Here is a 24,477-nt window from a genome sequence, read left to right on the forward strand (position 1 = left end):
CCAATGTGCTACTGCAACAGGATCTAGAAAATTTGGGTAGATGGGCTAAGTGGCAATTGAAGTTTAACATTGACAAATGCAAAGTACTGCATATGGGTAGAAGTAACCCCAGAGGAATGTACGAACTGTGTGGTACTACACTTAGGGTGGTAGAAAATGAAAAAGACCTGGGAGTAATCGTGCAGTCAGCTTTAAAGTTTTCTTAGCAATGCAGACAGGCTGCCAGATCAGGGCATGGGGTTTTGTCAATGATATACATAAATTTTGCTAGAAGGGAAAAGGAGGTGTTATCCCTTTGTATAAGGCAATGGTCAGGCCATGCCTTAAGTACTGTGTATATGTCTGGAAGCCTAATTTTAGGAAGGATGTAGATTTGCTTGAGCGTGTACAGAGAAGAGCAACAAGATTGGCGAGGGGAACAAAGGGGTCCTCTTATCAAGAGAGACTTAAGTTCTGAAAATTGCAGCTGTTGGAGACTAGGCACCTGCGAGGTGATCTGATTAAGGTGTATAAGGCCTTGAATGAATTGAGCATGCTGAATTCTGATGGGATTCTTCCGCTTGCTCAGATTACAAACCGAAGGGGGCATAAATTCAAATTGAGGAAAGCAGCTGTAGAATGGATGTGTGGAAATTTGGCTTCAGCCAGCTGGAACAAACTTCCATCTGTTGTTTTGGTAGTTGACAGCTTAAATAAATTCAAGGAGGAACTGGACAAACTTTTAGAGGGGATGATTGTGTGAATTTTTTTTTTTTTTGGCTGATTCTACATAATTTCATATGCTTGCTTTCTTGCATCACATACCTCTATTACTATTATTACTGTTACTATTTCTATCACTCTTGTCTGTCCTTGAGCCCCCTTTGTGAAATGGGGGATACATTTACACATCTCCAATCTATAGGGACCTTCCAATCCAAGGATGCTCTTATAATTATGGCCAAAGGCCTGCTTATCTTTTTTGCTCCTTCTCTTAATATAATTGAATAGATTACTTCAGCTCTTGGCTTGTTTACTTTTAGCTTCAACAGTTTCTCTTTTGCTTTCTTCTCTTTTATCACACTCCCTTTAGAATTTCATACATACTGGCATCCTCATCCCTAAAAATGCCTCATGTCAAACATTTTGGTCAACTGTAGTATCCTGAAATTTAGAGGCAAAATATCTGTTCAGTTTGTCAGCAATCTGAGTAGGATCATCAACAGTTAAGCCATTCATATACACTGGACCAAGGCCATATTAATCAAATCAATTTGATTAATTTTGCCAAATTAATCAAACAAATCAAATTAATGATACAAGCATTCTAAAAGGTATGAAAATCAATGATCTTATATATATATATTCATTTGTTCTTTTTGAAGTTCTAAGAGTTTACATCTATGCATACTTGAAATGCATCGTAACTATACAGTAAAGGAGGCTATTTTTACCAATTTAAAGGAAGGAAAGTCACCTTCTTTTATTTCTTTTTGTTTATTAGCCTACTAACTTCTCCAGCTGGTTGGTCACTAGGTGGCACTGCTCCTGCCTGAGTTGTCATGGGTCTGGAAACCTGAGAATGAAACATAAATCCTTTCAAAGTGAAAAGGAGCAACAATGGATTTGAAAACCAGGTTTCTCCTAGATATATGGGCCAAACTGAATGTCATTTGCAACAAAATGATCCTAATCCATCTACTGCCAAGAGACAAAATAAAGATGCGAACCAAACCATCTCTCTCTCTCTCTCTCTCTCTCTCTCTCTCAAGAAGAGCAGAGAGAGAGAGACAGAGGTCTCTCTCTGCTCTTCTTGATTTTCCACTCTTTAACAGATCAACCTGTTGGTAAACTTTCTCCCTTTGTCATATAAAGTTGTCTAACAAACATACAGCTGGTCCGTCAAAAATGGTTCGCTGTTTGAAATCAGGTGACCTACTTATAGAAATGACAAATCACCTACATTCAGAGCTACTTCTAAAAACCACAGCTTTTAGTGGGATTCCTATTAAAGTCACTCCACATGCCACTTTGAATATATCAAAAGGGATAATTTTTGGATAGGATTTCTTAAACAGCTATGGAGAAGAAATTGTACAAGAATTACAAAACTAAAACTTCATACAAACCAAAAGAATCCTTATTAAAAAAGGATGGAAAACTGACATTAACCTGCACTATAATATTCCATCAGAACCTTCCTCTTTCTCAGATTACATACATGAGGAGGCATAAATTCAAACTGAGGAAGGAATATTGCAGAATAGATATGTGGAAGTTTGTCTTTAGCCAGCAGGTAGTTGATTGTTGGAACAAACTTCCATTTGATGTTGTGGAAGAGGATAGCTTGAATAAATTCAAGGAAGAACTGGACACACTTTTGGAGTGAGTGAATGGGTGAAGTGGGAAGCGTTTTTTTTTTTTTGACTGATGCTGTATAAGCTTGCTTTCTTGCATTGTATGCCTCTACTAATGTTAATGCTAATATTTGCTTTTAACAGTCTAACCCTCCCAACATCAGTGAAAGCAAGATACCTGAATTGCCACATAAATCCAGACATCCCAAATGCAATATGATGCTTCAAGTATCAAAAGTATGGCCATTCCCAAATAGTATGCTGAAGTGCCACTTATAGCAGTTTTGCCACTTGTGGCTCAAAGAACATTCTAATAACAAATATAATACACAATCTCCTCAATGTCTGAACTGAAAAGAAGTCTACCCTGTTTTTTCTTGAGACTGCAATATATGGAAAAGAGAGAAGCAAATCAGAAATATAAAACTGAACATAATGTCACATACCAAAAAGCTAAAAAACAGATACCACTTCTCCCAACAATGAGAACACATGTGGCAGTAATGGCAGTACAGAAAACAAAAGCAACTGGAACACAAATTAACATCTCGGTAACAGACCGGGTGCAGATACTCCTCTCTCAAACAAAACCAAAAGTTGACCAGGCAAATAATGCACCCATTATTATCTCATCAGATACTGAAGACTCAACACTGACAACAAGCAATGTTGTTGTTATTTGGTTTTTTGGTTTTTAGGAACAATATGGCCTTAGTTGCTAATGCTCCGGGGATATGCGGTGGTCATTCCCCGACCTTTCCTCATCCTCCATATTTGGTGGTCACGAGCTTGAACCCCAGTCTAATCAAGAAGCATGTGCTATACACTGCTGCTCCTGCCCACCTGGCTATGGAGGCACCATAACAAGCAATGCAAAAATCACAAAACCTGTATGTAAAAAATAGAAAAGTACTGACTCTATGGAAATCTATGAAAAGAAGCAAGAAGATTAAACAATCCTGAAATTTATGCAGCTGATGATGTGGACACTGGTGGTCAACGAACTTTTCTCTAGTAAAGAAAAAGTCAAACAGATTGGTTCAAACAGGCAACACATCATAAATCATCCGATTCAATAACTAAGTTGAAATAAAGCATACACTCCTTCATTGGAATTGTTATCATATTCAAAGTAATCATAACAATATCAAATATCTCATTTCTGTCCAAATCCTGCAAGTGTTTGTTTACAAGAAGCAAACCTAAGTCTCACATAACATTTCTGTTAAGCACTACACTATATATAGGCAAGTTCATGAAAGCACAATGATTGCTCATGGAGGAGTCACCATTTTGGTCAACTGTAGTATTCCATCCAAGCATGTTCAGCTACAAATGCCCTTTGAAGCAATTGTGGTATGCATCATGATTGGAATTACCCTTACAATAGTTAGTTTCACTCTACCTTCCACCTAATCATATATTGAAAGACTTTGAAGATTTTGTTAACCAATTATGTTCTCCATTCTGTTTGATGGAGACTTCAATGGGCATCATCCCCTATGGTACTCATACCATGTACATTTATCTACAGGGACTATTTCTGCAATTGATCTCGTCATCTGTTCCGGGCACCTTTTCCTATGCTTGGCTGGGCTGTTTCCAACTGTGATTATTATAACTGGTCCTTCTAACTGTGATTCTTATGCAGTTGTTAACTAATGACATGCCACAAATCATAAGAGGGAAAAATTGGAAATTTTGAAAAGCAAACTAGGAAAAATATCATCGTGCTTCTCTAAATGAGCAAGCTGTAATATATTTTGATATTAATAATGCTGTTATCACTTACATCACAAACCAAATAATCTCTGCAACAAATATTGCAATATACTAAAGGCAACTAGTCAATACCATAAACATTACAATAGTGGAATGAAAAATTCATTGAGGCAAAGAAAGAAAGAAAAAAAATAAAATAAATAAAAAAAAATCAATTTAGAAAGTTCCCCACCAATACCAGTCTCATAAAATATAAGAAAGCCAGAGCAAAGACCCATTTTATATACGGCAGAAATGTCAGAAAGAGTCCTGGATATCTTTTGCCAGCAAAATTAATAGAAATACAGACACTAGAATCGTCTGGAATAAGATTAGACAAATTTTAGGCAAATATTGAATAGCCCCTCTGCCATTAATGAGTTGGAAAGGTCATGGCATAACTGAGCCAGAAAAAATTGCAAACCTATTAGAAAAAACGTTTGCAGAATTATCTGCAACATCATTATTTAAACCAGTCTTTCAAAAATATAAGGCTCAAATTGAAAAATACAAAATTAATTTCTACCCAATTCATGAGATACCATACACTCAACCTTTTACTATAAATGGATTTCATAAAACCTTAGCCAAATAAAAACCAAGTGCAGCAGGCCCAGTCTATTACCATATTACTACATTACCAAATGATTAAACATCTCAATGAAAAGTCCTTATGCACACTCTTGCTGCTTTATAACAGATATACTTGAGGATACATATCCAGACTCTCAATGGCACTCATTTGTGCTGGCTTTTCCAAAACCCAGAGAAAGGCCACTCAAATCCAAATAACTATTGCCTTATTGCCCTCATTAGCTGTATTGTAAAACTTTATATACTAAAGGCTTTTGATACTAATGGAAATATGGTATCCAGCATGTGTAAAAGAACTTTTCAAGTCTGTTACTATTATATTCAGTTTCAAATGTACAATCAAGAACACGGGACTCCTTAGCATAACCCTATTTTCAATCAAAATCAATCTTATCATAGAAGTTATTCCAGAAAAAGTTGAAACATATCTGTATGCTAGCAACCTCACCATTTCATGTTACTCTTAGAATGTGTGCACAATAGAGAGACAGCTACAATGTACTATAAAAGAGTCACAGACCATCTATAATGGATATCAAATCTCAGTGCAAAAGACAGTGGCAGTATACTTCTGCAGAAAATTAAATATGCATCCTGATCCAGAACTAACAATAAGAAATCAACAAATCCCATTCAAACACAGTATCAGACTTCTCAGATTAATCATTATACAAGATAACAAATAAAATTTCCTAGAACACAAAATATCTACAGACGGTCTGTCTAAATAAATTAAACATTCTCTTAGCAATATCTGCCCAAACATGGAGAGTTGATGGAATTCACTTCTACACATTTGTAATGATAAAATCTAGTTTAGATTATGGTTCCCCATCTACTCCTCAGCTAGGTAAAGTGTCTCAAATTGGTTGCATCCTATTCAGCACTTTATATGTTGTTTCCAGGACACTTCATACATCACCTGTGTATAGTTTATATGCAGATCTGTGAACTTCTGCTCAGCCTTCATACAAGTTTTGGCAAGTTTTTCTGAACCATCATGCAAAAATTCAAAGCCTTCCTTGACATCCAAAATAGGAAATCTTATATAATAACAAACCTAGCATATGCAAACCAGCCAGTTTCCGACAATTGATTAATTTTACAAATGGAACTTAAGTGTAGATAAAATCAACCAAAATAACCCCACATCCCTTCTGCCATGGGAAATCAGTTCAGTTGATTGTGGTATGGACCTCACACAATGGGAAAAAAAATGCCATCCCAAAACAATGTATGACAGCTATATTCTGCTTACACAATGCAATTCTCCAGCTGTTCTGTCATCTGTATATTGATGGTCCAAAATGGATACATGTGTAGGTGCAGCAGTAGTTCTGCCAATTAGCATAATTTCTCAATCTTTTCCCGTAGAATGCAGTATATATTGCTGAACACAAGTCTCGCACTAGATCACATTGACAAAACTTCCCTTGCAAAAGCTATTTTTACAGACTCATTAAGTGCAATATATGTCTTGCAGCTAGACAATCATCCTACCCATCCATATCTGAGAAAAATTCTTTCTTGCTTATCTCACCTCAGGACAAAACAACAAGTAATTAGATTTTCTTGGAATCCTGGACATTCTGAAATTGTGGGCAACAAACGCATTGATCAAGCTGCAAAATTCAAGGCCTTCCTTGAATCCTTGAAACATCCATGAAATGTAATCTTTGCCATGCATGGGCGCCTCCGTAGCCATGAGAAGGAGCAGCAATGCGTAGCACATGCTTCTTGATTAGACCGGGGTTCGAGCCCGTCACCACCAAATACGGAGGATGTGGAAAGGTCAAGGGAATGACCACCGCATATTCCTGGAGCAATATGGCCTTAGTTGCTAATGCTCCTAAAAACCAAACAACAACTTTGCCATGCATAAAGTTACACACAATGATTTATCCATATCATTTGAAAAGCTTCTGAAAACATATAGATGCAAACCTAGCAATCTGAAACAAGCAACAAATTATGCCAGATCAAACAGCAGCCGAAATGCAAAATTCAAGTTTTTGATCAAACAGACACAAAGAGGTTATCCTTGTCTGGCTTCATATCAGACACATGCATTTAACACACTCTTACCTCCTTGGTGATCCTCCAGTGCCCTCAGTGGCATTCCCAACTCACGGTAAATCACATAATCATAGGGTGACCACATGTTACCAAATAGCCTGCCAATCAGCTTTCAAATCATGCATACAATAATCATTAACTCCTCAACTTATTCTGGGAGACCAATCATACTTAAATGAGCTCTTTATCTTCCTCAAGTTTACCTATACCGTTCTAAAGTCTTACCAGCCACATCTAATACAATGACATGAAAACTTGAACAGATACAATATAGCTGAAGCAGCTTTTGCACTATAAATTCACAAATGACACAATCTAGTGAACCAATGTGATTCATCCCCTTCTTCCTAGTGTGTACATATGTAAAGAAGTCTTTGCTGTTTGCCTCTGCATTCTTTGTCTTAGCTTGCCTAACTTCCTGTGTAACTTTATTACGACTAGTTTATCTCTATTGCATGTTTATCTCCTGCCTAATAATTTATGAGCATTCCTTGCATTTTTCTGATCTGTAAAAAGTCTCATCAGTTTATCTGACATCCATTTAGGTCTTAACCTTTGGACAGCATTTCTTGGTATAAAAAGCCTAGTAGCTTCTATGATTACTTCCCTGGATGCTTCCCGTTTAGAATTTGTTGTATTCAGTGTCCCCATCAGTTGGTCCCACTGAATAGAATTTGAAAACAAAAATTGTCATGAGGTAACTTTCAATTTGAAAACAGTTGTTGAAATATTATTTATTGACTGGGTAAATCAGTCTGACAGAGGCAAAAGTTGTGTTGAAATGTTAATTTTCAGCTAATTTTAACTTTTGTAAGGATAAATGTTTTGTATATTTTCTCCAGGAGTGTTACATAATTAAAATGATAAATAAAGCTGTTTCATTTCATTTTCAGTAAATAACAGTGATATTTGGTGTAATAAATTTACTTCTTTTTTAGAAATTGGCAAGATTCATGGGCATTATTGCATTGCATCTGCTAATGATGCAACAGTTAAGGGAGGCACAATATTTCCCATTGGTATAACCAAGCAGTTAAGGTCACAACAGTTAGCATTCTTAAACAGACTTCCATGTATATATTTAGTGGATAGTGGAGGAGCTTTTTTGCCTTTGCAGGTTTGGTTTTATTTGTTGTCTTTTTGCACTTTATTTTTTATTTGTGATAACCGCAATGAAATTGTTGGTTTAAGATTAATTATATTTTTAAATATTTCTCTTTTTTTAAATCTCCTCATATTTTAGAATCTATTTGAAGATTATTTAAAACTTGGATGTGTCACCTCATAACTCATAAAACTCATCAAAAACTTAGAAATTTTTAATAACAGTTGTGTGCATTTCTGAAAAAACATTTTCACATTTTTAATGCTTTAGCATTAGTATTAGCATTAGTAGAGGCATATAATGCAAGAAAGCAAGCTCATACAGCATCATCCAAAAAAAAAAAAAAAAAAAAAAAAACCTTGCCATTTCACCCATCCATTCACTTCAAATGTTTGTCTAGTTCTGCCTTGAACTTATTTAAATTGTTGACCTCTACTACAACAGATGGAAGTTTGTTACAACTATCAACCACCAACTGACCAAAGGCTAATTTCTGCACATCTATTCTACAATTGTCTTTCCTCAATTTGAATTTATGTTCCCTCAGGTGAGTAATCTCAATGCTGATGGGAAGAATCCCATCGGCATTGAGCTTACTCAACCCATTCAGGCCTTATACACCTGAGTTAGATCACTTCGCAGATGCCTAGTCTCCAGATGCTGCAATTTGCAGAACTCAAGTTCTGCAAATTGCAGAAGCCTTTCTTGGTAACAGCCTTTCTGCCTTTCTTTATTAAGCTTATAGGCTTAATAAATTTTTATTAAGCCTTTCTTTATAAAGGCTTAATTAAGCCTTTCTTAGTAACAGCAACCCTTTGTTCCACTCACCAATCTTGTCCTTTTCTGTACTCGTTCCAGCAGCTCTACATCCTTTCTAAAATGAGGCCTTCAAACTTGTATGCAGTACTCAAGGTGTGGCCTGACTATCACCATTATCCTTCCTAGAAAAATTTCTGTATATCATTGACAAGACACCGTTAGCTATTGTTGCAGCCTATCTGCACTGCTCACAAAACTTCATGTCTGATGGCACAATTATCCCCATGCCCTTTTCATTCTCCACTACCCTGAGTATAGTTACCACCCAGTTGGTACATTATTCTGGGGTTACTGCTACCCATATGCAGTACTTTACATTTGTCAGTGTTAAACTTCAGTTGCCACTTATCAACCCATCTCTGCTCAACTTTTCCAGATCCTGTTGCAGTAGTGTACTATCATTACTGTCGTTAACAACCCTGCTAACCTTCGTTTCATCTGCAAACTTAGACATTAACCCTGATATACCTTCATCAATATCATTGATAAATTCCGAAAACAACAATGGGCCCAACACCGAACCATGGGGATTCCACTAATAACAATAGTCCGTGAAGAGCACTGATTATTGAGTCCATTGATTATCACTCTGTCTTCTTCCACTCAACCATTCTTTTATCCATTATGCAACTTTTCCCTTAATACCATACTGCTCCAATTTGCACAGTAGTCTTCCATGTGCAACAGTATCAAAAGCATTCCTAAAATCCAAGTATATGATATAAAAATTATTTTTGCATCCAGTTCCTTTGTGACTTTTTTATGAAAACCCCAAACACGAGACGTATTAGAACCTATAGTACTTAGTACCATGCTTGGGTATTAAGAAGAATTATAGAATTATTATAGAAGAAGAATAGAAGAATTAAGAATTATAAATAAAGAAGCTATTTATTGACATTAGACTTGAACTTCTGTTGACTGTAATTTTCAGGAAAGACATATGAAGAAAGGTTGTTCCAGAAAACGGCAATTGAATGAATAAACGAGGAAGATGAAAAGTTGATTCTGTGAGTTTGAAGTTGGACAGTAAATGGATGTTGGCTGGTAGCGGCACGTGTTCGGACTGCTTTGAAAGAGAGAGCGGGAATTATAAAAGCCAATTCAGAAGAACAGTGCCCATGGAATTATCTGCAGAAAAGGCATGCTCAGAAGCAGTACGTCTATGAGACAGTGAGTGGAGAGAGTCTGTTAGAGAAGAGTCATTAATTAACCTAACTGCCCTCTTCTGAATGGAATCTAGAAGCCTAAGAAAGGTTTTGGGAACACCGCTGCAGATGTGGGAACAATATTCCATGGTAGGGTTGATTTGCGATTTGTACAGAGTGAACAGCTGTTTGGAAGAAAGGTAATGCTGAGAACGAAAGAGAAAACCAAGATTTTTAGCATTAGCATTAGTAGAGGCATATGATGCAAGAAAGCAAGCTTATTCAGCATCAGCCAAAAAAAAAAAAAAAAAAAAACACAACCACTACTCCCATTTCACCACTCCGTCTTCGTTCGAAATACCTGTCCAGCTGAGCCTTAAATTTGTTTAGGCTATCAACTTCAGCAACAAGTGATGGAAGTCTATTCCACAAACCAACTGCCCGCTGGCTAAAGGCAAATTTCCACACATCTATCCGACATCCGTCCTTCCTCAATTTGAATTTATGCCCTCTCAGGTGATTATTCTGAGCAAGATGAAGAATCCCATCGGCATTGAGCATGCTCAAGCCATTCAAAGCCTTATACACCTCTATCAGATCACCTCGCCGATGCCTAGTCTCCAGACTGTGTAATTTGCAAAACTTAAGCCTTTCTTCGTAAGAGCAACCCTTTGTTCCATTAACTAATCTTGTTGCCCTTCTCTGTACTCATTCCAGCAGCTCTACATCCTTCTTGAAATGAGGCCTCCAGACCTGTATACAGTACTCAAGGTTTGGCCTGACCAATGCCTTATACAAGGGAATAATCACATCCCTATCCCTGCTAGAAAAATTCCTGTATATCATTGACAAGACACCATGAGCTACTCTTGCAGCTCGTCTGCACTGCTCAGAGAACTTCATATCTGCCTGCACAATTACTCCCAGGTCCTTTTCATTCTCTACCACTGTCAGCGTAGTACCACAGAGTTGATACGTTGATCTGGGGTTACTGTTTCCCGTATGTAGTGCTTTACATTTGTCAATGTTAAACTTCATTTGCCACCTCACAGCCCATCATCTGCTCAACCTTTCCAGATCGTGTTGCAGCAGCATAGCATCAGTAGTGTCCTTAACAACCCTGCCAACCTTTGTATCGTCTGCAAACTTGGACATTAAGCTTGATATACCATCATCAATATCATTTATAAATACAGAAAACAACAATGGACCCAACACTGAACCCTGAGGAACTCCACTAATAACATTAGTCCACGTTGAGCAGTGTCCATTGATTACCACTCTCTGTCTTCTGCCACTCAACCATCCCTTTATCCATAGCAGCAATTTGCCTCCAATGCCACACTCTTTTGTGACTACATCATAGTATCCAATCAAATTGGTCAGACAAGACCTGCCTTTAACAAAACCATGCTGTGTCTGAGCTATAACTGAATTCTTGTCTAGATGATCCTGCAGTGCTTCTTTAACCAGTGCCTCCATTAATTTTCCTGGAACCGAAGTTAAACTAACAGGTCTATAATTACTCTTGTCAGCCTTTGATCCTCCTTTGTGAATTGGGGTTACATTTGCACATCTCCAGTCTATGGGTACCTCCCCTGAGTCCAAAGAAGCTCTCATAATTATGGCTAGGGGTTTGCTTACTTCCTTTGCTGCCTCCTTTAATATAACTGGATAGATCCCATCCACCCCGGGTGCCTTTTTTATGTTTATCCTCAACAATTTCTCCTCCACTTTCCTCTCAGTTATTAGAAAATCATCTAGCTCACTGCCAATGTTTACTTCACCTACGACATTCCCCTTCTTGAATAACTCCTCATGTGTGAATGTAGATGCAAAATACTTGTTTAGATTGTTAGCCACCTGAGCAGGATCCTCAATTGTTGAACCATCAACATCCAGTGGACCAATCTGATTCATCCCTTTCCTTCTTGAGTTTAAATAGATAAAGAACTCTTTTCTGTTTTTCTTTCCATCCTTTGCCAAGGATTTCTCATAATCTGCCTTTGCCTGCCTAATCTCCTTTGTGACTTGGTTACAGGCCAACTTATATCTATCATAGGCTTCCATGTCACCCATTAATTTGTATGTATCCCATGCATTTTTCTTCTCTGCCATATGTCTCATTAGTTCATCTGACAACCATTTAGGCCTGAACCTTGAACAATATTTCTTGGTTGGTATGTAAAGCCTGGTAGCTTCCAAGATTAGTTCTTTGAATACTTCCCATTTTGAATTTGCTGTTGGTAACATCATCAGTTGGTCCCACTGTATAGAATTTAAATACTGTCTCAGACCATCATAGTCGCCTTTACAAAAGCAAAAACCCTTCCCTTTACCTCTGATGGTAGTTACCTCTTTGAGTAAATCCCACTTCAGCACACTGTGATCATGCCACCTAGTGGTTCCTTTATCTGCAGATTCTTAATGCATGAAGAATCACTACTGATAATCAGATCAAGAGTATTACTCCCTCTAGTTGCCTCCCGAACATGCTGGTGTAGAAAACAATCATCCAATAAATCCACAAAAGCCTTGCTAGTGTGTGAGTGACCAACCCACAAATTCCAGTCAATATCTGGGAAATTAAAATCCCCCATTATAAGACTCTCTGATTTACTGGCCCATTCTATTTCCCTGTACAGTATCTTATTATACTCATCAGAGTCATTAGGCCTATAGCACACTCCTACTCTCAATTTTGATTTACCTATGCTTACCTTTACCTTTAGATGCAGAGGAAACAATATTTGTAATGTGCTTGTGCCAAGAGAGAGATTGTTCCCACTAGAAAACAAGTTCCCACTTGTTCCCACTTGAAACAAATCACTAGAAACCAACATCTCCTAATGAGATTAAAGCTGGCTACATCTTCTGTCCAGTGCATCCATATGTTCCAAATCCTTTACGATGCTTTAGGTGCCAGAAATATGGACATTCTCAAATGGCCTGCTGTGGAGTCCTTGCATGTGCTCGATGTGGTTCAAAGGACCGTAAAACAACGTCATGTTCAGCCACAAAACCCACCTGCATTAACTGCCATGCAGAATATCCAGCCTTCTCATGAGCATGCCAGAGGTGGATAGAAGAAAAAGAAATTCAATGGCTGAAGGCAGAGCTGAACATATCATATCAGGAGGCATGGAAAATGGCTAAACTTATAAATATCAACAAACCCAGCTATGCCCAGAAGGTGGCAGCAAGATGTTCCATCAGAACTCAAACAGACATGACCGTTCTTCCAAAAGAGTCATTCACTCCCATCGCACATTGCCTCTTAAGCTCACAAAAACCGGCACAGAAAGATCAATCAGCTGCCACTCCCATATCAGTACCTCCTAGTGCTCCACAAGTAACAAAAGCAATTGCAAAAGAAGACCAAGAAAATTGGGTCTTATACCTGCAGATTCTTAATGCATGTGGAATCACTGTTGATAACCAGATCAAGGGTATTGCTTCTTCTTCTTGTTTCCTCTCAACATGCTGCTGCTGTAGAAAACAGTCATCCAAGAATTTCCAAAGATCTTGCTAGTGTATGAGTGACCTGCTGACAAATTCCAGTCAACGTTTGGAAACATAAAATCCCTCATTATCAGACATTCTGATATACTGGCCCAATCTACTCCTCTGTATAGCTGTTTTGTATACTCATCACAATCATTAGGCCATCATAACATACTCCTCACTCATCATAACATACTCCTTACTCATCACAACATACTCCTACTCTACCTATATCACACCAAACTGATTCAGCATTACACTGGTCACCCATGTTGACTGGATGCACTGTCTTGTATTTAATATTCTTAACTAGAGCATAACCCCTCCACCCGTCCTGCCTTTCCTGTATAGATTGTGCACCACATATTCAAATTCAACATCACTTATGTGTGAGTGATGCCATGTCTTTGCTATCCCTAAAATGTCTGCATTTGATGACTTAATCTAATCAGTACTTAAAATTAATCAAACTTATTTACAATGCTGCTGGTATTAGTGTAAATTCAAGTATACATGCACATGTTCTTACTCTTAGTTACCCTTACACAGTCCGTGTATTCACTTGTCTATGATGACCTACAGCAGGGACTGAAATTTCTGATACTTTGCTTTCCAGGCTGCTGAATTTCCCAATAGAAGCAATGCAAGAATTACCATCACCTTAGTCTGCGTATTCCCCTCTCCAAAGCTAGCAGTTTTATGACCTACCTATCACTGCCGCAATAGCATCAGCAAATATTTTTGCTCCCCTTCTATTAAGTGTATACCATTCCTGTAAAAACAAGCACAGACCATGCCAAGAAAAATTCTACCCCATTAGCCTTTCACATTTCTCCAAAGCCGAGTTGATTGACAAGGCTGTCAACATGGACCTCCCCCCCCCCCCATCATGTCTGGGCAGAATTGCAGACACTTTCAAATTCAATTCGAACTCATGACTTTTTCTCAATATTGCTCTGTACTTGTTAAATAAATCCCGAAATCTCTTAATCTTGATATCATTAGTGCTAACTTGTACAACAGTATCACCTTTTGTGCCTTTAAAAGATGATAGCTGTTCTACATCATCTACTTTTTCCTTCCTAGCAGACATACCTTGGTCCTATTCTTATTGCACAATATATTTCCACTCCCTAACAATAGAGTCACCGGCAATAACCACTTCTTGCCAGACCAGTGCATTCCGCCTTGGAGATTTTCGCTACCTGATGCATAAGTATGAGCTCCGCTGTTGAGTTGGGCAGCTGACAGCTTGATGTGGGGTCCCATTTTAATTCCTTCGAGGGCATCTACCCTAGTCTTCAAACTCTCATAAACTCCTATCAGAATGCTCACTTGGTGCCTAATTTCACATTTTCTGCACCAAACACAAATACCCCCCCCCCCCCCGGCTTTATCCTGTCCTGTTTCAGAAAGATATGCTCACATTGCACAAGTTGCACATTTTGTTAGGCTGCGGTTCTTAGGAGAATAACCCCTTTGATTCTCCCCTGAGCCACAGCACTCCTGCTACTTTGTTATTGTTGCTTTGCTTGATTTCTATTTAAATACAAGTGAGGCATGATTTCTGTTTGAATACAATGTAATTGATCAACAATGAAAATTAATCAATTATTTCAACCCATGTTTATTAAAGAATTGTTGGGACAAACTTTTGCTTTCACATTTGCATGTGTTGAACTGTTATTTGAATGTGACCACTAGTGGCACCGTATTTTAAGTGAAGGGAAAGATTAAAAAAAAGTTGTTGTTGTTGTTGCATTTTTTTCATGTATGTGAAAGAGAAATTGAACAGAATAGTAATGTTAAATATAGTATTATCTGCACATATTATTATTTGAAGCAGAGATCAAGAAAGTGGTAAACTTTAATATGGATATTATTATTATTATTATTATTAGCCATATGGTGCAAGGAAGCTTGGGGCTCATGCTGCACCAGCCAAAAAAAAAAAAAATTTCCCTATTACCCTGAGAGAGAGAGAGAGAGAGAGAGAGAGAGAGAGAGAGAGAGAGAGAGAGATAGAAAGGAATCACCAAGAAAGAGAAGAATGATGATATCCAGCTCAGGACCCTGGGTGTGCCAAGCCCATACTCACCAGATGTGAGCCCCTAAATTCACATTATTTATTTATGTTGTTTGTATGTTTGAATAAAATTTCCATTCTCTTTTATCAAATGGCATTAGAATACATCAGAAGTAATATTCAGTACTCTTATATAATCTTCTCATTTAGAAGAAACCTCCTAAATGAATTTTTGAAGATAATACAGGTATACATTCACACATGAGGAGTTATTCAGCGAGGGGAATGCCAAAAGTGTATTCAACTATGGCAGTAAGCTAGATAATCTTGTAATAACTAAGAGTAAAGTGGAGGAGAAATTGTTGAAGATAAACACAAGAAAGGCACCTGGGGTAGATGGAATCTATCCAGTTATATTAAAGGAGACAGCAAAGGAAGTAAGCAAACCCTTAGCCATAATTATGAGAGCTTCCTTGGACTCAGGGGAGGTACCCATAGACTGTAGATGTGAAAATGTGACCCCAATTCACAAAGGAGGATAAAAGGCTGACACAAGTAATCATAGACCTGTGAGTTTAACTTCTGTTCCAGGAAAATTAATGGAGGCACTGGTTAAAGAAGCACTGCAGGATTATCTAGACAAGACTTCAGTTATAGCTCGGACACAGCATGGTTTTGTTAAGATGAAGTCTTGCCTGACCAATTTGATTGGATACTATGATGCAGTCACAAAAGAGCTGGATGCAGGGAATAACTTTGATATTATATACTTGGATCTTAGAAAGGCTTTTGATACTGTTGCACATGGAAGACTGCTGCACAAATTGGAGCAGTGTGGCATTGGAGGCAAATTGCTGCTATGGATAAAGGGATGGTTGAGGGGGAGAAGACAGAGAGTGGTAATCAATGGACACTGCTCATCGTGGACTAATGTTATTAGTGGAGTCCCTCAGGGTTCAGTGTTGGGTCCATTATTGTTTTCTGTATTTATAAATAATATTGATGATGGTATATCAAGCTTAATGTCCAAGTTTGCAGATGATACAAAGGTTGGCAGGGTTGTTAAGGACACTACTGATGCTATGCTGCTGCAACAGGATCTGGAAAGGTTGAGCAGATGGGCTGAGAGGTGGCAAATGAAGTTTAACATTGACAAATGTAAAGCACTACATATGGGAAACAACAACCCCAGAGCAACGTGTCAACTCTGTGGTACTACACTGCCAGTGGTAGAGAATGAAAAGGACTTGGGAGTAATTGTGCAGGCAGATATGAAGTTCTCTGAGCAGTGCAGACGGGCAGCAAGACTAGCTCATGGTGTCTTGTCAATGATAAACAAGAATTTTTCTAGCAGGGATAAGGAGGTGATTATTCCCTTGTATAAGGCAATGGTCAGGCCACACCTTGAGTACTGTATACAGGTCTGGAGGCCTCATTTCAAGAAAGATGTAGAGCTGCTGGAACGAGTACAGAGAGGGGCAACAAGATTAGTGAATGGAACAAAGGGTTGCTCTTACGAAGAAAGGCTTAAGTTTTGCAAATTACAGTGTCTGGAGACTAGGCACTGGCGAGGTGATCTGATAGAGGTGTATAAAGCTTTGAATGGTTTGAGCATGCTCAGTGCTGATGGGATTCTTCCTCTTGCTCAGAATAATCACCTGAGAGGGCATAAATTCAAATTGAGGAAAGACAGATGTAGGATAGATGTGTGGAAATTTGCCTTTAGCCAGCTGGTAGTTGGTTGGTGGAACAGACTTCCATCCCTTGTTGTGGAAGTTGATAGCCTAAATAAATTTAAGGCTCAGCTGGACAGGTATTTCAAACGAACGGAGGGGTGAAGTGGAAATTTTTTTTTTTTTTTTGGCTGATGCTGCATAAGCTTGCTTTCTTGCATCATATGCCTCTGCTAATGCTAATGATGGGATAACAATTTTTATCTAAGGGAAATTGCAAGAGAAAAAAAAGCTGTATTCAATTCTAAAGCAGTAGCAAACTAAAGGACTTAAATGAAAGAAACCATAAGTTATTTGCTTGAAGGATTAAAAATGCAATGTAAAATTATTATTATTATGCCTAGCATTAATATTTAAGATATCAACTAAACTGTTAAAAAAATAGAACAGGTTTCGTTCTTTCACTGAAAATTAGAATTCATAAATACTTTGTGCCAGAATATATTCTCTGTATTTTTGCAAAGTATAGCTTTCATGAATATAAAAAAAGCACTATACAGGATTAATAAATATGGTTATTTCTAAAGGACATGAAGGTTCCTTAACATTTGTGGATCAAGGAAAAACAAGCTTAGCCAGATTAACCTTATTGGTTAGTTGTGGCATTTGATACAAGAAAGCAAGCTTATAAAGCATCAGCCAAAAACAAAAAAAAAAAAAAAAAAAACATCACTTGTCCATCCCCTCCAATAATCCTATAATAATTAATTAGAAATACATTTACATTTTCCTTATCAGGGGCATAAAAATTTGTGAAAGGGAAATTGTCAAGCTCTAGTTGCCTAATGTAATTACTCTAGTAATTCTAAATAAGAAATCCTAAAACACAATATTTTATTACATAAATGGAATAGACCACATATAACAGTGTTTGACATTTTTTTCCTCCCCCCCCCGATGGATGAATCTATACTTTTTGAAACTCTTTTGTGCTCATCCATGAATTGAAGCTTTTGTTCTAGACTAGCACACCATCATGTGTGCTAGCCTAGGTCTGCCTTCAGAACTCATCCCATTTACCCTGTAACCTTTCTTCCATAATCTTGATGAAACTTTTCACTATGCTCTTCACTCACAATACCAACGTTCTGTGCAAATTATTTAAGGTGGCTGGAAAAAAAATTAACCATCACATTCATGTTGCAACCTAGTTTTTTAAAATGAGTAAGCATGTGTAAACCAACTTCATGTAGTTCTTTAATTTATAAATGCCTAAAATGTTTTTCACAAAAATCTTGAATGGTTGCTATGCCTCTGTTTCAATCTGAAATGGAAAAGTTGCAAAATTATCAACCTGCAATAGTTTTCTGATTTGTGGCCTCCAGATTTATGATGGAGACTTTTTTTTTTTTTTTTTTTGGCCCATTCTCCTCTTACCTTAACACAGCTTTTCTTTGCATTGTTAACAAAAAACAGTAAAACTATGCTTTATCATTAAATTTGGAATTTAGAATAGATAATTATGCATCTCTAGTTAATGAAGTAGCCATTAAATTTGTTAGTCTCTGTTGCATAAAATATGTGGAATGTGTAAAACAAGATATTGCACTCCAGTGTGAGTAACATAAAATTGTATTTTTTTTGTATGTGTAGTTAAATTTTATTGAACAGAGTCCTTCAAGTAAGATAACAAACAAGTATTGTGTTGTTTATGCAAAACAAGTATTGTATTGTATTGTTTTGTTTATCTATTATAAAATCTTTAAATGGTAACATGTTTGCTTTGTGTACAGGATGTAGGTATGATTTTTCAATTATAAGTGGTGGGAAATACATTGTAATTAAACATTTTCAAATCAATAAGCATGAGTTGGAGTATTGTCAATGCATAGTTTATGTAAAACTGCTGATTTTGTAAAAAAAAAGTTCATGGAACATGCAACCCACAATCCCTTCTCCATTTATTTTTATTTATCTTGTTTATCTTTCAATTCAAAGTAGTACCCATTATACTCCCTGTGTATATTAGAATGGCAAATTGACCAGCACAGATCCAGAATGACCATACCTAGCTATACTAAAATTTCAAATCATTCCTGAAATAATGCCTTATTATTTGAACATTAAATCATATCAGTAAGTAGCATGTATTTTGTTTTATCAGAATTTGACATCTGTTTAAAATGGAGTTCTAGAATACTGTTCTGGTGTGTTCCACTACAATATAACCCTAATAGTATCATATGTGTTGAATTCTTATTTGCCTCTTTGTCTTAGAACATAATCGTCCTCTGAGCTGTTACTCATGCAGGTACATTGTTCATGTTTCCCATAGTGAAATAACAAAAAATATGAATGTGGAAGAACAAAACAGCAAGCATTTGTTGAGAAATTGGGTAGTGAGGGATATAAGATATAATGATGGCTTTGAAAAATGTGCCATATTTAATTGTGTTACTGCAGATGACGGTAATCAGGTAATTCCAAAATATATATAATATATTCGGTACGGAGGCCTTAATGGCAGCCATAGCTGAGTAGTCAAGTGCAATGGTACATAAGTAGACGTGCTTTCAGTGACTGGTTCAAGCCTACATGACTACTTTTGGGTAGCAGTAACCCCAAAGTAATGTATCAACTGTGTAGTACTATACTCAGGGTAGTGAAAAATAAAAAAGACCTGGGGGTAATTGTGCAGTCAGATATAAAGTTCTCTGAACAGTGCAGACAGGCTGCCAGGACAGCTCATGGAGTATTGTCAATGATCACACATTTGAGGCACCTTGACTGAAAGCACTACATAGACTGAAGCCTATCCGTGTTAGAGTCAAACGTTTGTTTCGAGTTCAGAAATGTTAGTTAATATAGCATTATGTAATGCAAAATAAAACAAGAACATTTTAAATAACAGCCACTTAGCCTCATCTTAGAAGAATCAGGTCTTGATCTTATATGTCCACTGATTTTAATAAGATGAGTTGCTCCTCCTGCCGCTAGGAGATGGGCTTCAATTATCAGCAATAACCACAGCATGCCTTCTAAAGACTGCACTTACATAGTTATTGAAATAAGTAAAAAGCCTCCTTTCCATGAACATAATCCAAAGTCTCTCTTTCTCCAGAGTACCAACAGACAACTCCAAGTTAGGTCTTAAATCAGTATATAAGTTGCATTTCAGCATAATGTGTTCAGCTGTTTTATTCTCTCCACAAGTGCAGGTACCCCAATCCCTCAGTCCAAATTGATATAATCTATAGGACAAGCCATGGCCAGTGATCAGGAAGGTAGCACTTAGCCCAAACCATAACCATGGCATTTGACAAGTATCTATAATCTCCACAATCAGAAAAAACATGTCATTTTGCCTACCCTTCTCAGATTCCTGCCATTTGGTCTGCCACATAACTTTTAAATCTTCAAAAATCCTTTTCTTTTCATTCTTTCTAAGTCTGCTCTTGTATAGACTCTTTCTTCATTGGGGCAAGATGTAACTCCCATAAGTGTTCGCATAATGTTCCTCTTTGTAAAGTAAAATAGTTTGGATAATAAGACTTTAAATTGTACAAGCATCCTTTTTTTTTTTTTTTTTTTTTTTTTATGAAAACCCAAAACACGAAAGGTATCAAAACCTATAGTACTTAGTACTGTGCATGGGCTGAAGGAGAAGTATGGGGGGAGGGGGATGCCGGAAACTTTGCTCTAGAGACTAAACATGGGTTTCACCACTTCAAGCCTCCAATAAGCAAAGTGGTGGTATTTCACCAGTTGATAAAAGTCATCTACCACTCCTACTTGATATAATCTGCAAAACCTCTGTCAACACAGTTCAATAAGCATGAGTAACAAAGCAAATCTTTGTGTCTGCAATACGTACTTCTGTATAATAAAATTTTCTATATAATGCACCCAGGTTCCTGAGGCGTAAGTCACAATCGAGACAAACAAGCACTCATATAGTAAATTCAAGGTGTGGCAGTTTATGCCCCAATCCTTCCTCACAATCCTCTGGAGCTTAATCATCCAGAGTATAATGTCCTAATCTTAGTTTTCAAGTACTTGACCTACTCCATAAAGAACAACCGTTCTTCTAAAATCAAACCCAGATATTTTGTAATTCTAACATATCAAACTGGGTCACCTGGAAGCCTTACAGTCGGTGCCCTATTCATACTTAATTGCCCTTGTAGAGCCTACTCAAGCTTTTTAATTTGATTAAAATCTCTTCAGATTTCTTTTCTATCTCAGAATGAGAATTTCCAAAAACAAGGATTGCTAAATCATCAGCACATGCAACCATTTAACCATTTTTTTACCTTCCATTTGCTGAATCAAAAACTCATTCAAGAACAATGTTCCACTCAAAGAGACCAATAACTGAACCTCGAGGACAACCTCTTTGAACTTCTTTCTCAACTTTAGCATACCAAGTCTTCACAATAACTTTCCTACTATGGAAATAATTTGTAAAAAAAGAATATAGCTTCACAGAACATTCTGTAATAGTAATTCGAGCAAGGATGCCCTTCCACCATAATAAAAGGTGCCTTTAAAATCAATAAAAAATCCCTAAAACATACCTAACCCCACTGCTCCCCATTTCTTGGATCAAGCTATGTATAGCATCCTCTGTCCTAACATCTTTCTTAAACCAAATTAGTTTTCAGAGGACATAGCCTTCATATAACTAGTCATTAAGCATTAATATATAACCGTTCATAAGTTTTCCCAATATAGAAAGAAGAGCAAAGGGGGTGGTATGATGCAGTTTCATTTAACAGTTTGTCAGTTCTTTTTAAAATTAGCTTCACTTGTGCCACCTTCCAAGTCTGAGGGAAGGCATTCTCCTCGAGTCACTTTGTCAATGGTATATGGGAATTTTGCTAACAGGGATAAGGAGGTGATTATTCCATTGCATAAGGCAATGGTCTGACCTCATTTTAGGAAGGATGTAGAGCTGCTGAAATGGGTACAGAGAAGGGCAACAAGATTGGTGAGGGTAATAAAAGGATGCTCTTACCAAGAAAGGCTTCAGTTCTGCAAATTTCAGCATCTGGAGACTAGGCACCTGTGAAGTGATTTGATTGAAGTGTTTAAGGCTCTGAATGACTTGAGCAAGCTCAATGCTGATGGATTCTTGATGGTATTCTTCCTCTTGCTCAGACTATGCACATGAGGAAGCATAAATTCAAATTGAGGAAGGATGGTTGCAGAATAGATGTGAGGAAGTTTACCTTTAACCAGCGGGTGATTGATTGCTGGAACAAACTTTCATCTGTTGTTGTTGTGGAAGTGGATAGCTTTAATAAATTCAAGAAAGGACTATAAATGATTGGAGGGAGGGAATGGATAGTGAAATGGGAAGTTTCTTTCTTTTTTATTTTTTTTGCTGATGCTGTATAAGTTTGATTTCTTGCATAATTTTTCACTATTAATACTAATATCTTATTGTGGCGACCTTTCCTAACCAAAGAAAAATTATCATATTAGATGTAGCTTGCTATCAGTGCCTACGTTTGAAGGTAAAATTGTGGTTGTCTTCTTTTAACTAAAAGGAGAGCATGTGGGATTCCTTTAGAAAATTTTGTATTCATGTTGTCTCTGATATGGTAAGCCTAAAAACTGGAGTGGCAAATATGTTAAAAGGAGAGACTGACATTTGGTGTCAATCTCTCCTTTTAACTGTCCTTGCCAGCTTATTAATTGTGCTGAAAGTGGGGGCTGTATGCCTTCCTCTGAAAGTGGATGAAAGTTTCACAATCTAAAAAGAAGTGCTAAAAGGAAAGACACATTGAAACAGCTTTAATTAATGAAGTGGAAAAAGTTTTGATAAGTGTGTGTGTGTGTGTGTGTGTGTGTGTGTGTGTGTGTGTGTGTGTGTGTGTGTGTGTGTGTGTGTGTGTGTGTGTGTGTGTGTGTGTGTGTACACATTGACTGAATTCCAAATGTTTATTTTGTTTAGACTGATAGAACCTGTCAGAGGTTCTACCAGCTCTGAACTTGTCAGAGGTTATCATCCTCTGACAAGTCTACCAAAGAAGTGATTAAAAAGGCCTATGAGCACTTTTCAGAGTTATCAAATTTTTTGGCTGAGTTCATGAACCAAAGGAAGTTTTTAAAAGAGATGTTAATGATCTCCCCCAAAGAAAAGTGTGAATTTCTGAATAACAAATTTCTGGTACATGCATCCAAAACTGTCTAATCTGATGACTCCAGGCAGATTATCCTCATACATATGCAAAAGTGCTCTTCATATTGCTTTATTCTAGTTTGAATAAAACGTTTTGCTTTTCTTTTCAAATGTTATGCCATGTTTGGTAATCCAACCATTGCTCTTCAATTAAACTTGCATTCCATCCACTTACTGAGGTCATTGCTCCTGGATATGTTCAAGGATATGCTTGTAAATTTATTATACAAACAATTGTTAATGCCTCCTCCTCCTCCATTGTGAAAGTTGATTACCGAAGCAGACTAAATCAGAAGGATAATTTTGACTTATTCATAGGAATTTTTCTTCTACTGCCAAGGTCATTGACAGTCTATAACAAGGAGAGAAGATTCTATTCCAGTGTTCAGAGAGGAAGTACTTTATTGATTTATGTGATAACATGGTGCACAATTTCCTACTGAAAAATGACCATATTATGAATGCTGAGGTAGCACAAAATTCTTGGTTGGCAGTGCATAATTTTCAAATTTGAAATTTTTTTGTGGATGTTTCTAGCACTTCTTAGTATCATTGAAGATAAAGAAATAGATAAGTAATAGATATCCTTAGTTGGAGCAGCTGAGAGATTAAAATGCCAAGTCATGCTTGGCATTTTAACAATTCTTTATAACAATGCTGAATGTGAGAGAACATTTATCTGGGTGTAAAAAAACATTCAGATCATATATTTTATAAAACTTGGAAAATGCTCCTGAGAGACAAGTCTAGACATTGTTATAAAAAAAAAACTTGAACACCACATTTCTGAAGTGGGCAACATCTGCAACAGTATCCACCTCAAAGCAGCCATAATCAGTTGGTGTTTTCTAACAAACATTTGAAACAGAAATATACAGACAGAAAAATCCTAGGTCTGTCAATGTTGGAAAGCATGTTGTATTGATAAAATGTCCTGTTGCTATATCACACTGTAAAATATGTATGTGCCACCTCTGTAGCCAGGTGGGCAGGAGCAGCAGTGTGTAGCACATGCTTCTTGATTATACCGGGGTTCAAGCCCATGACCACCAAATATGGAGGATGCGGAAAGGTCAGGGAATGGCCACCGCATATCCCCGGAGCAATATGGCCTTAGTTGCTAATGCTTCTAAAAACTAAATAACAAACAACAATATGTACGTTGTCAGTGAAATTTAATTTCAAGTCCAAAAGTCAGGATTTAGAAAAATCTCCAGCTTTTTTTCAATAATTTTCTGCTTTCCACCT

General features: G+C 37.2%; 1 protein-coding gene across 1 annotated transcript in view; it reads left to right on the forward strand.

The window, feature by feature from the left end:
- The window catches only part of LOC150078038 (methylcrotonoyl-CoA carboxylase beta chain, mitochondrial-like), a 184,729-nt gene that overhangs the window by 51,532 nt on the left and 108,720 nt on the right, over nt 1–24,477 (forward strand). Inside the window, exon 4 of the mRNA XM_090384438.1 lies at nt 7,706–7,884. Within this exon, the coding sequence (XP_090240564.1) occupies nt 7,706–7,884 (179 nt within the window). The remainder of the gene's footprint in view (nt 1–7,705; nt 7,885–24,477) is intronic.

This window comes from Mastigoproctus giganteus, chromosome 11, assembly GCF_048544385.1.
Source record: "Mastigoproctus giganteus isolate SK-2022 chromosome 11, ASM4854438v1, whole genome shotgun sequence".
NCBI lineage: Eukaryota > Metazoa > Arthropoda > Arachnida > Uropygi > Thelyphonidae > Mastigoproctus > Mastigoproctus giganteus.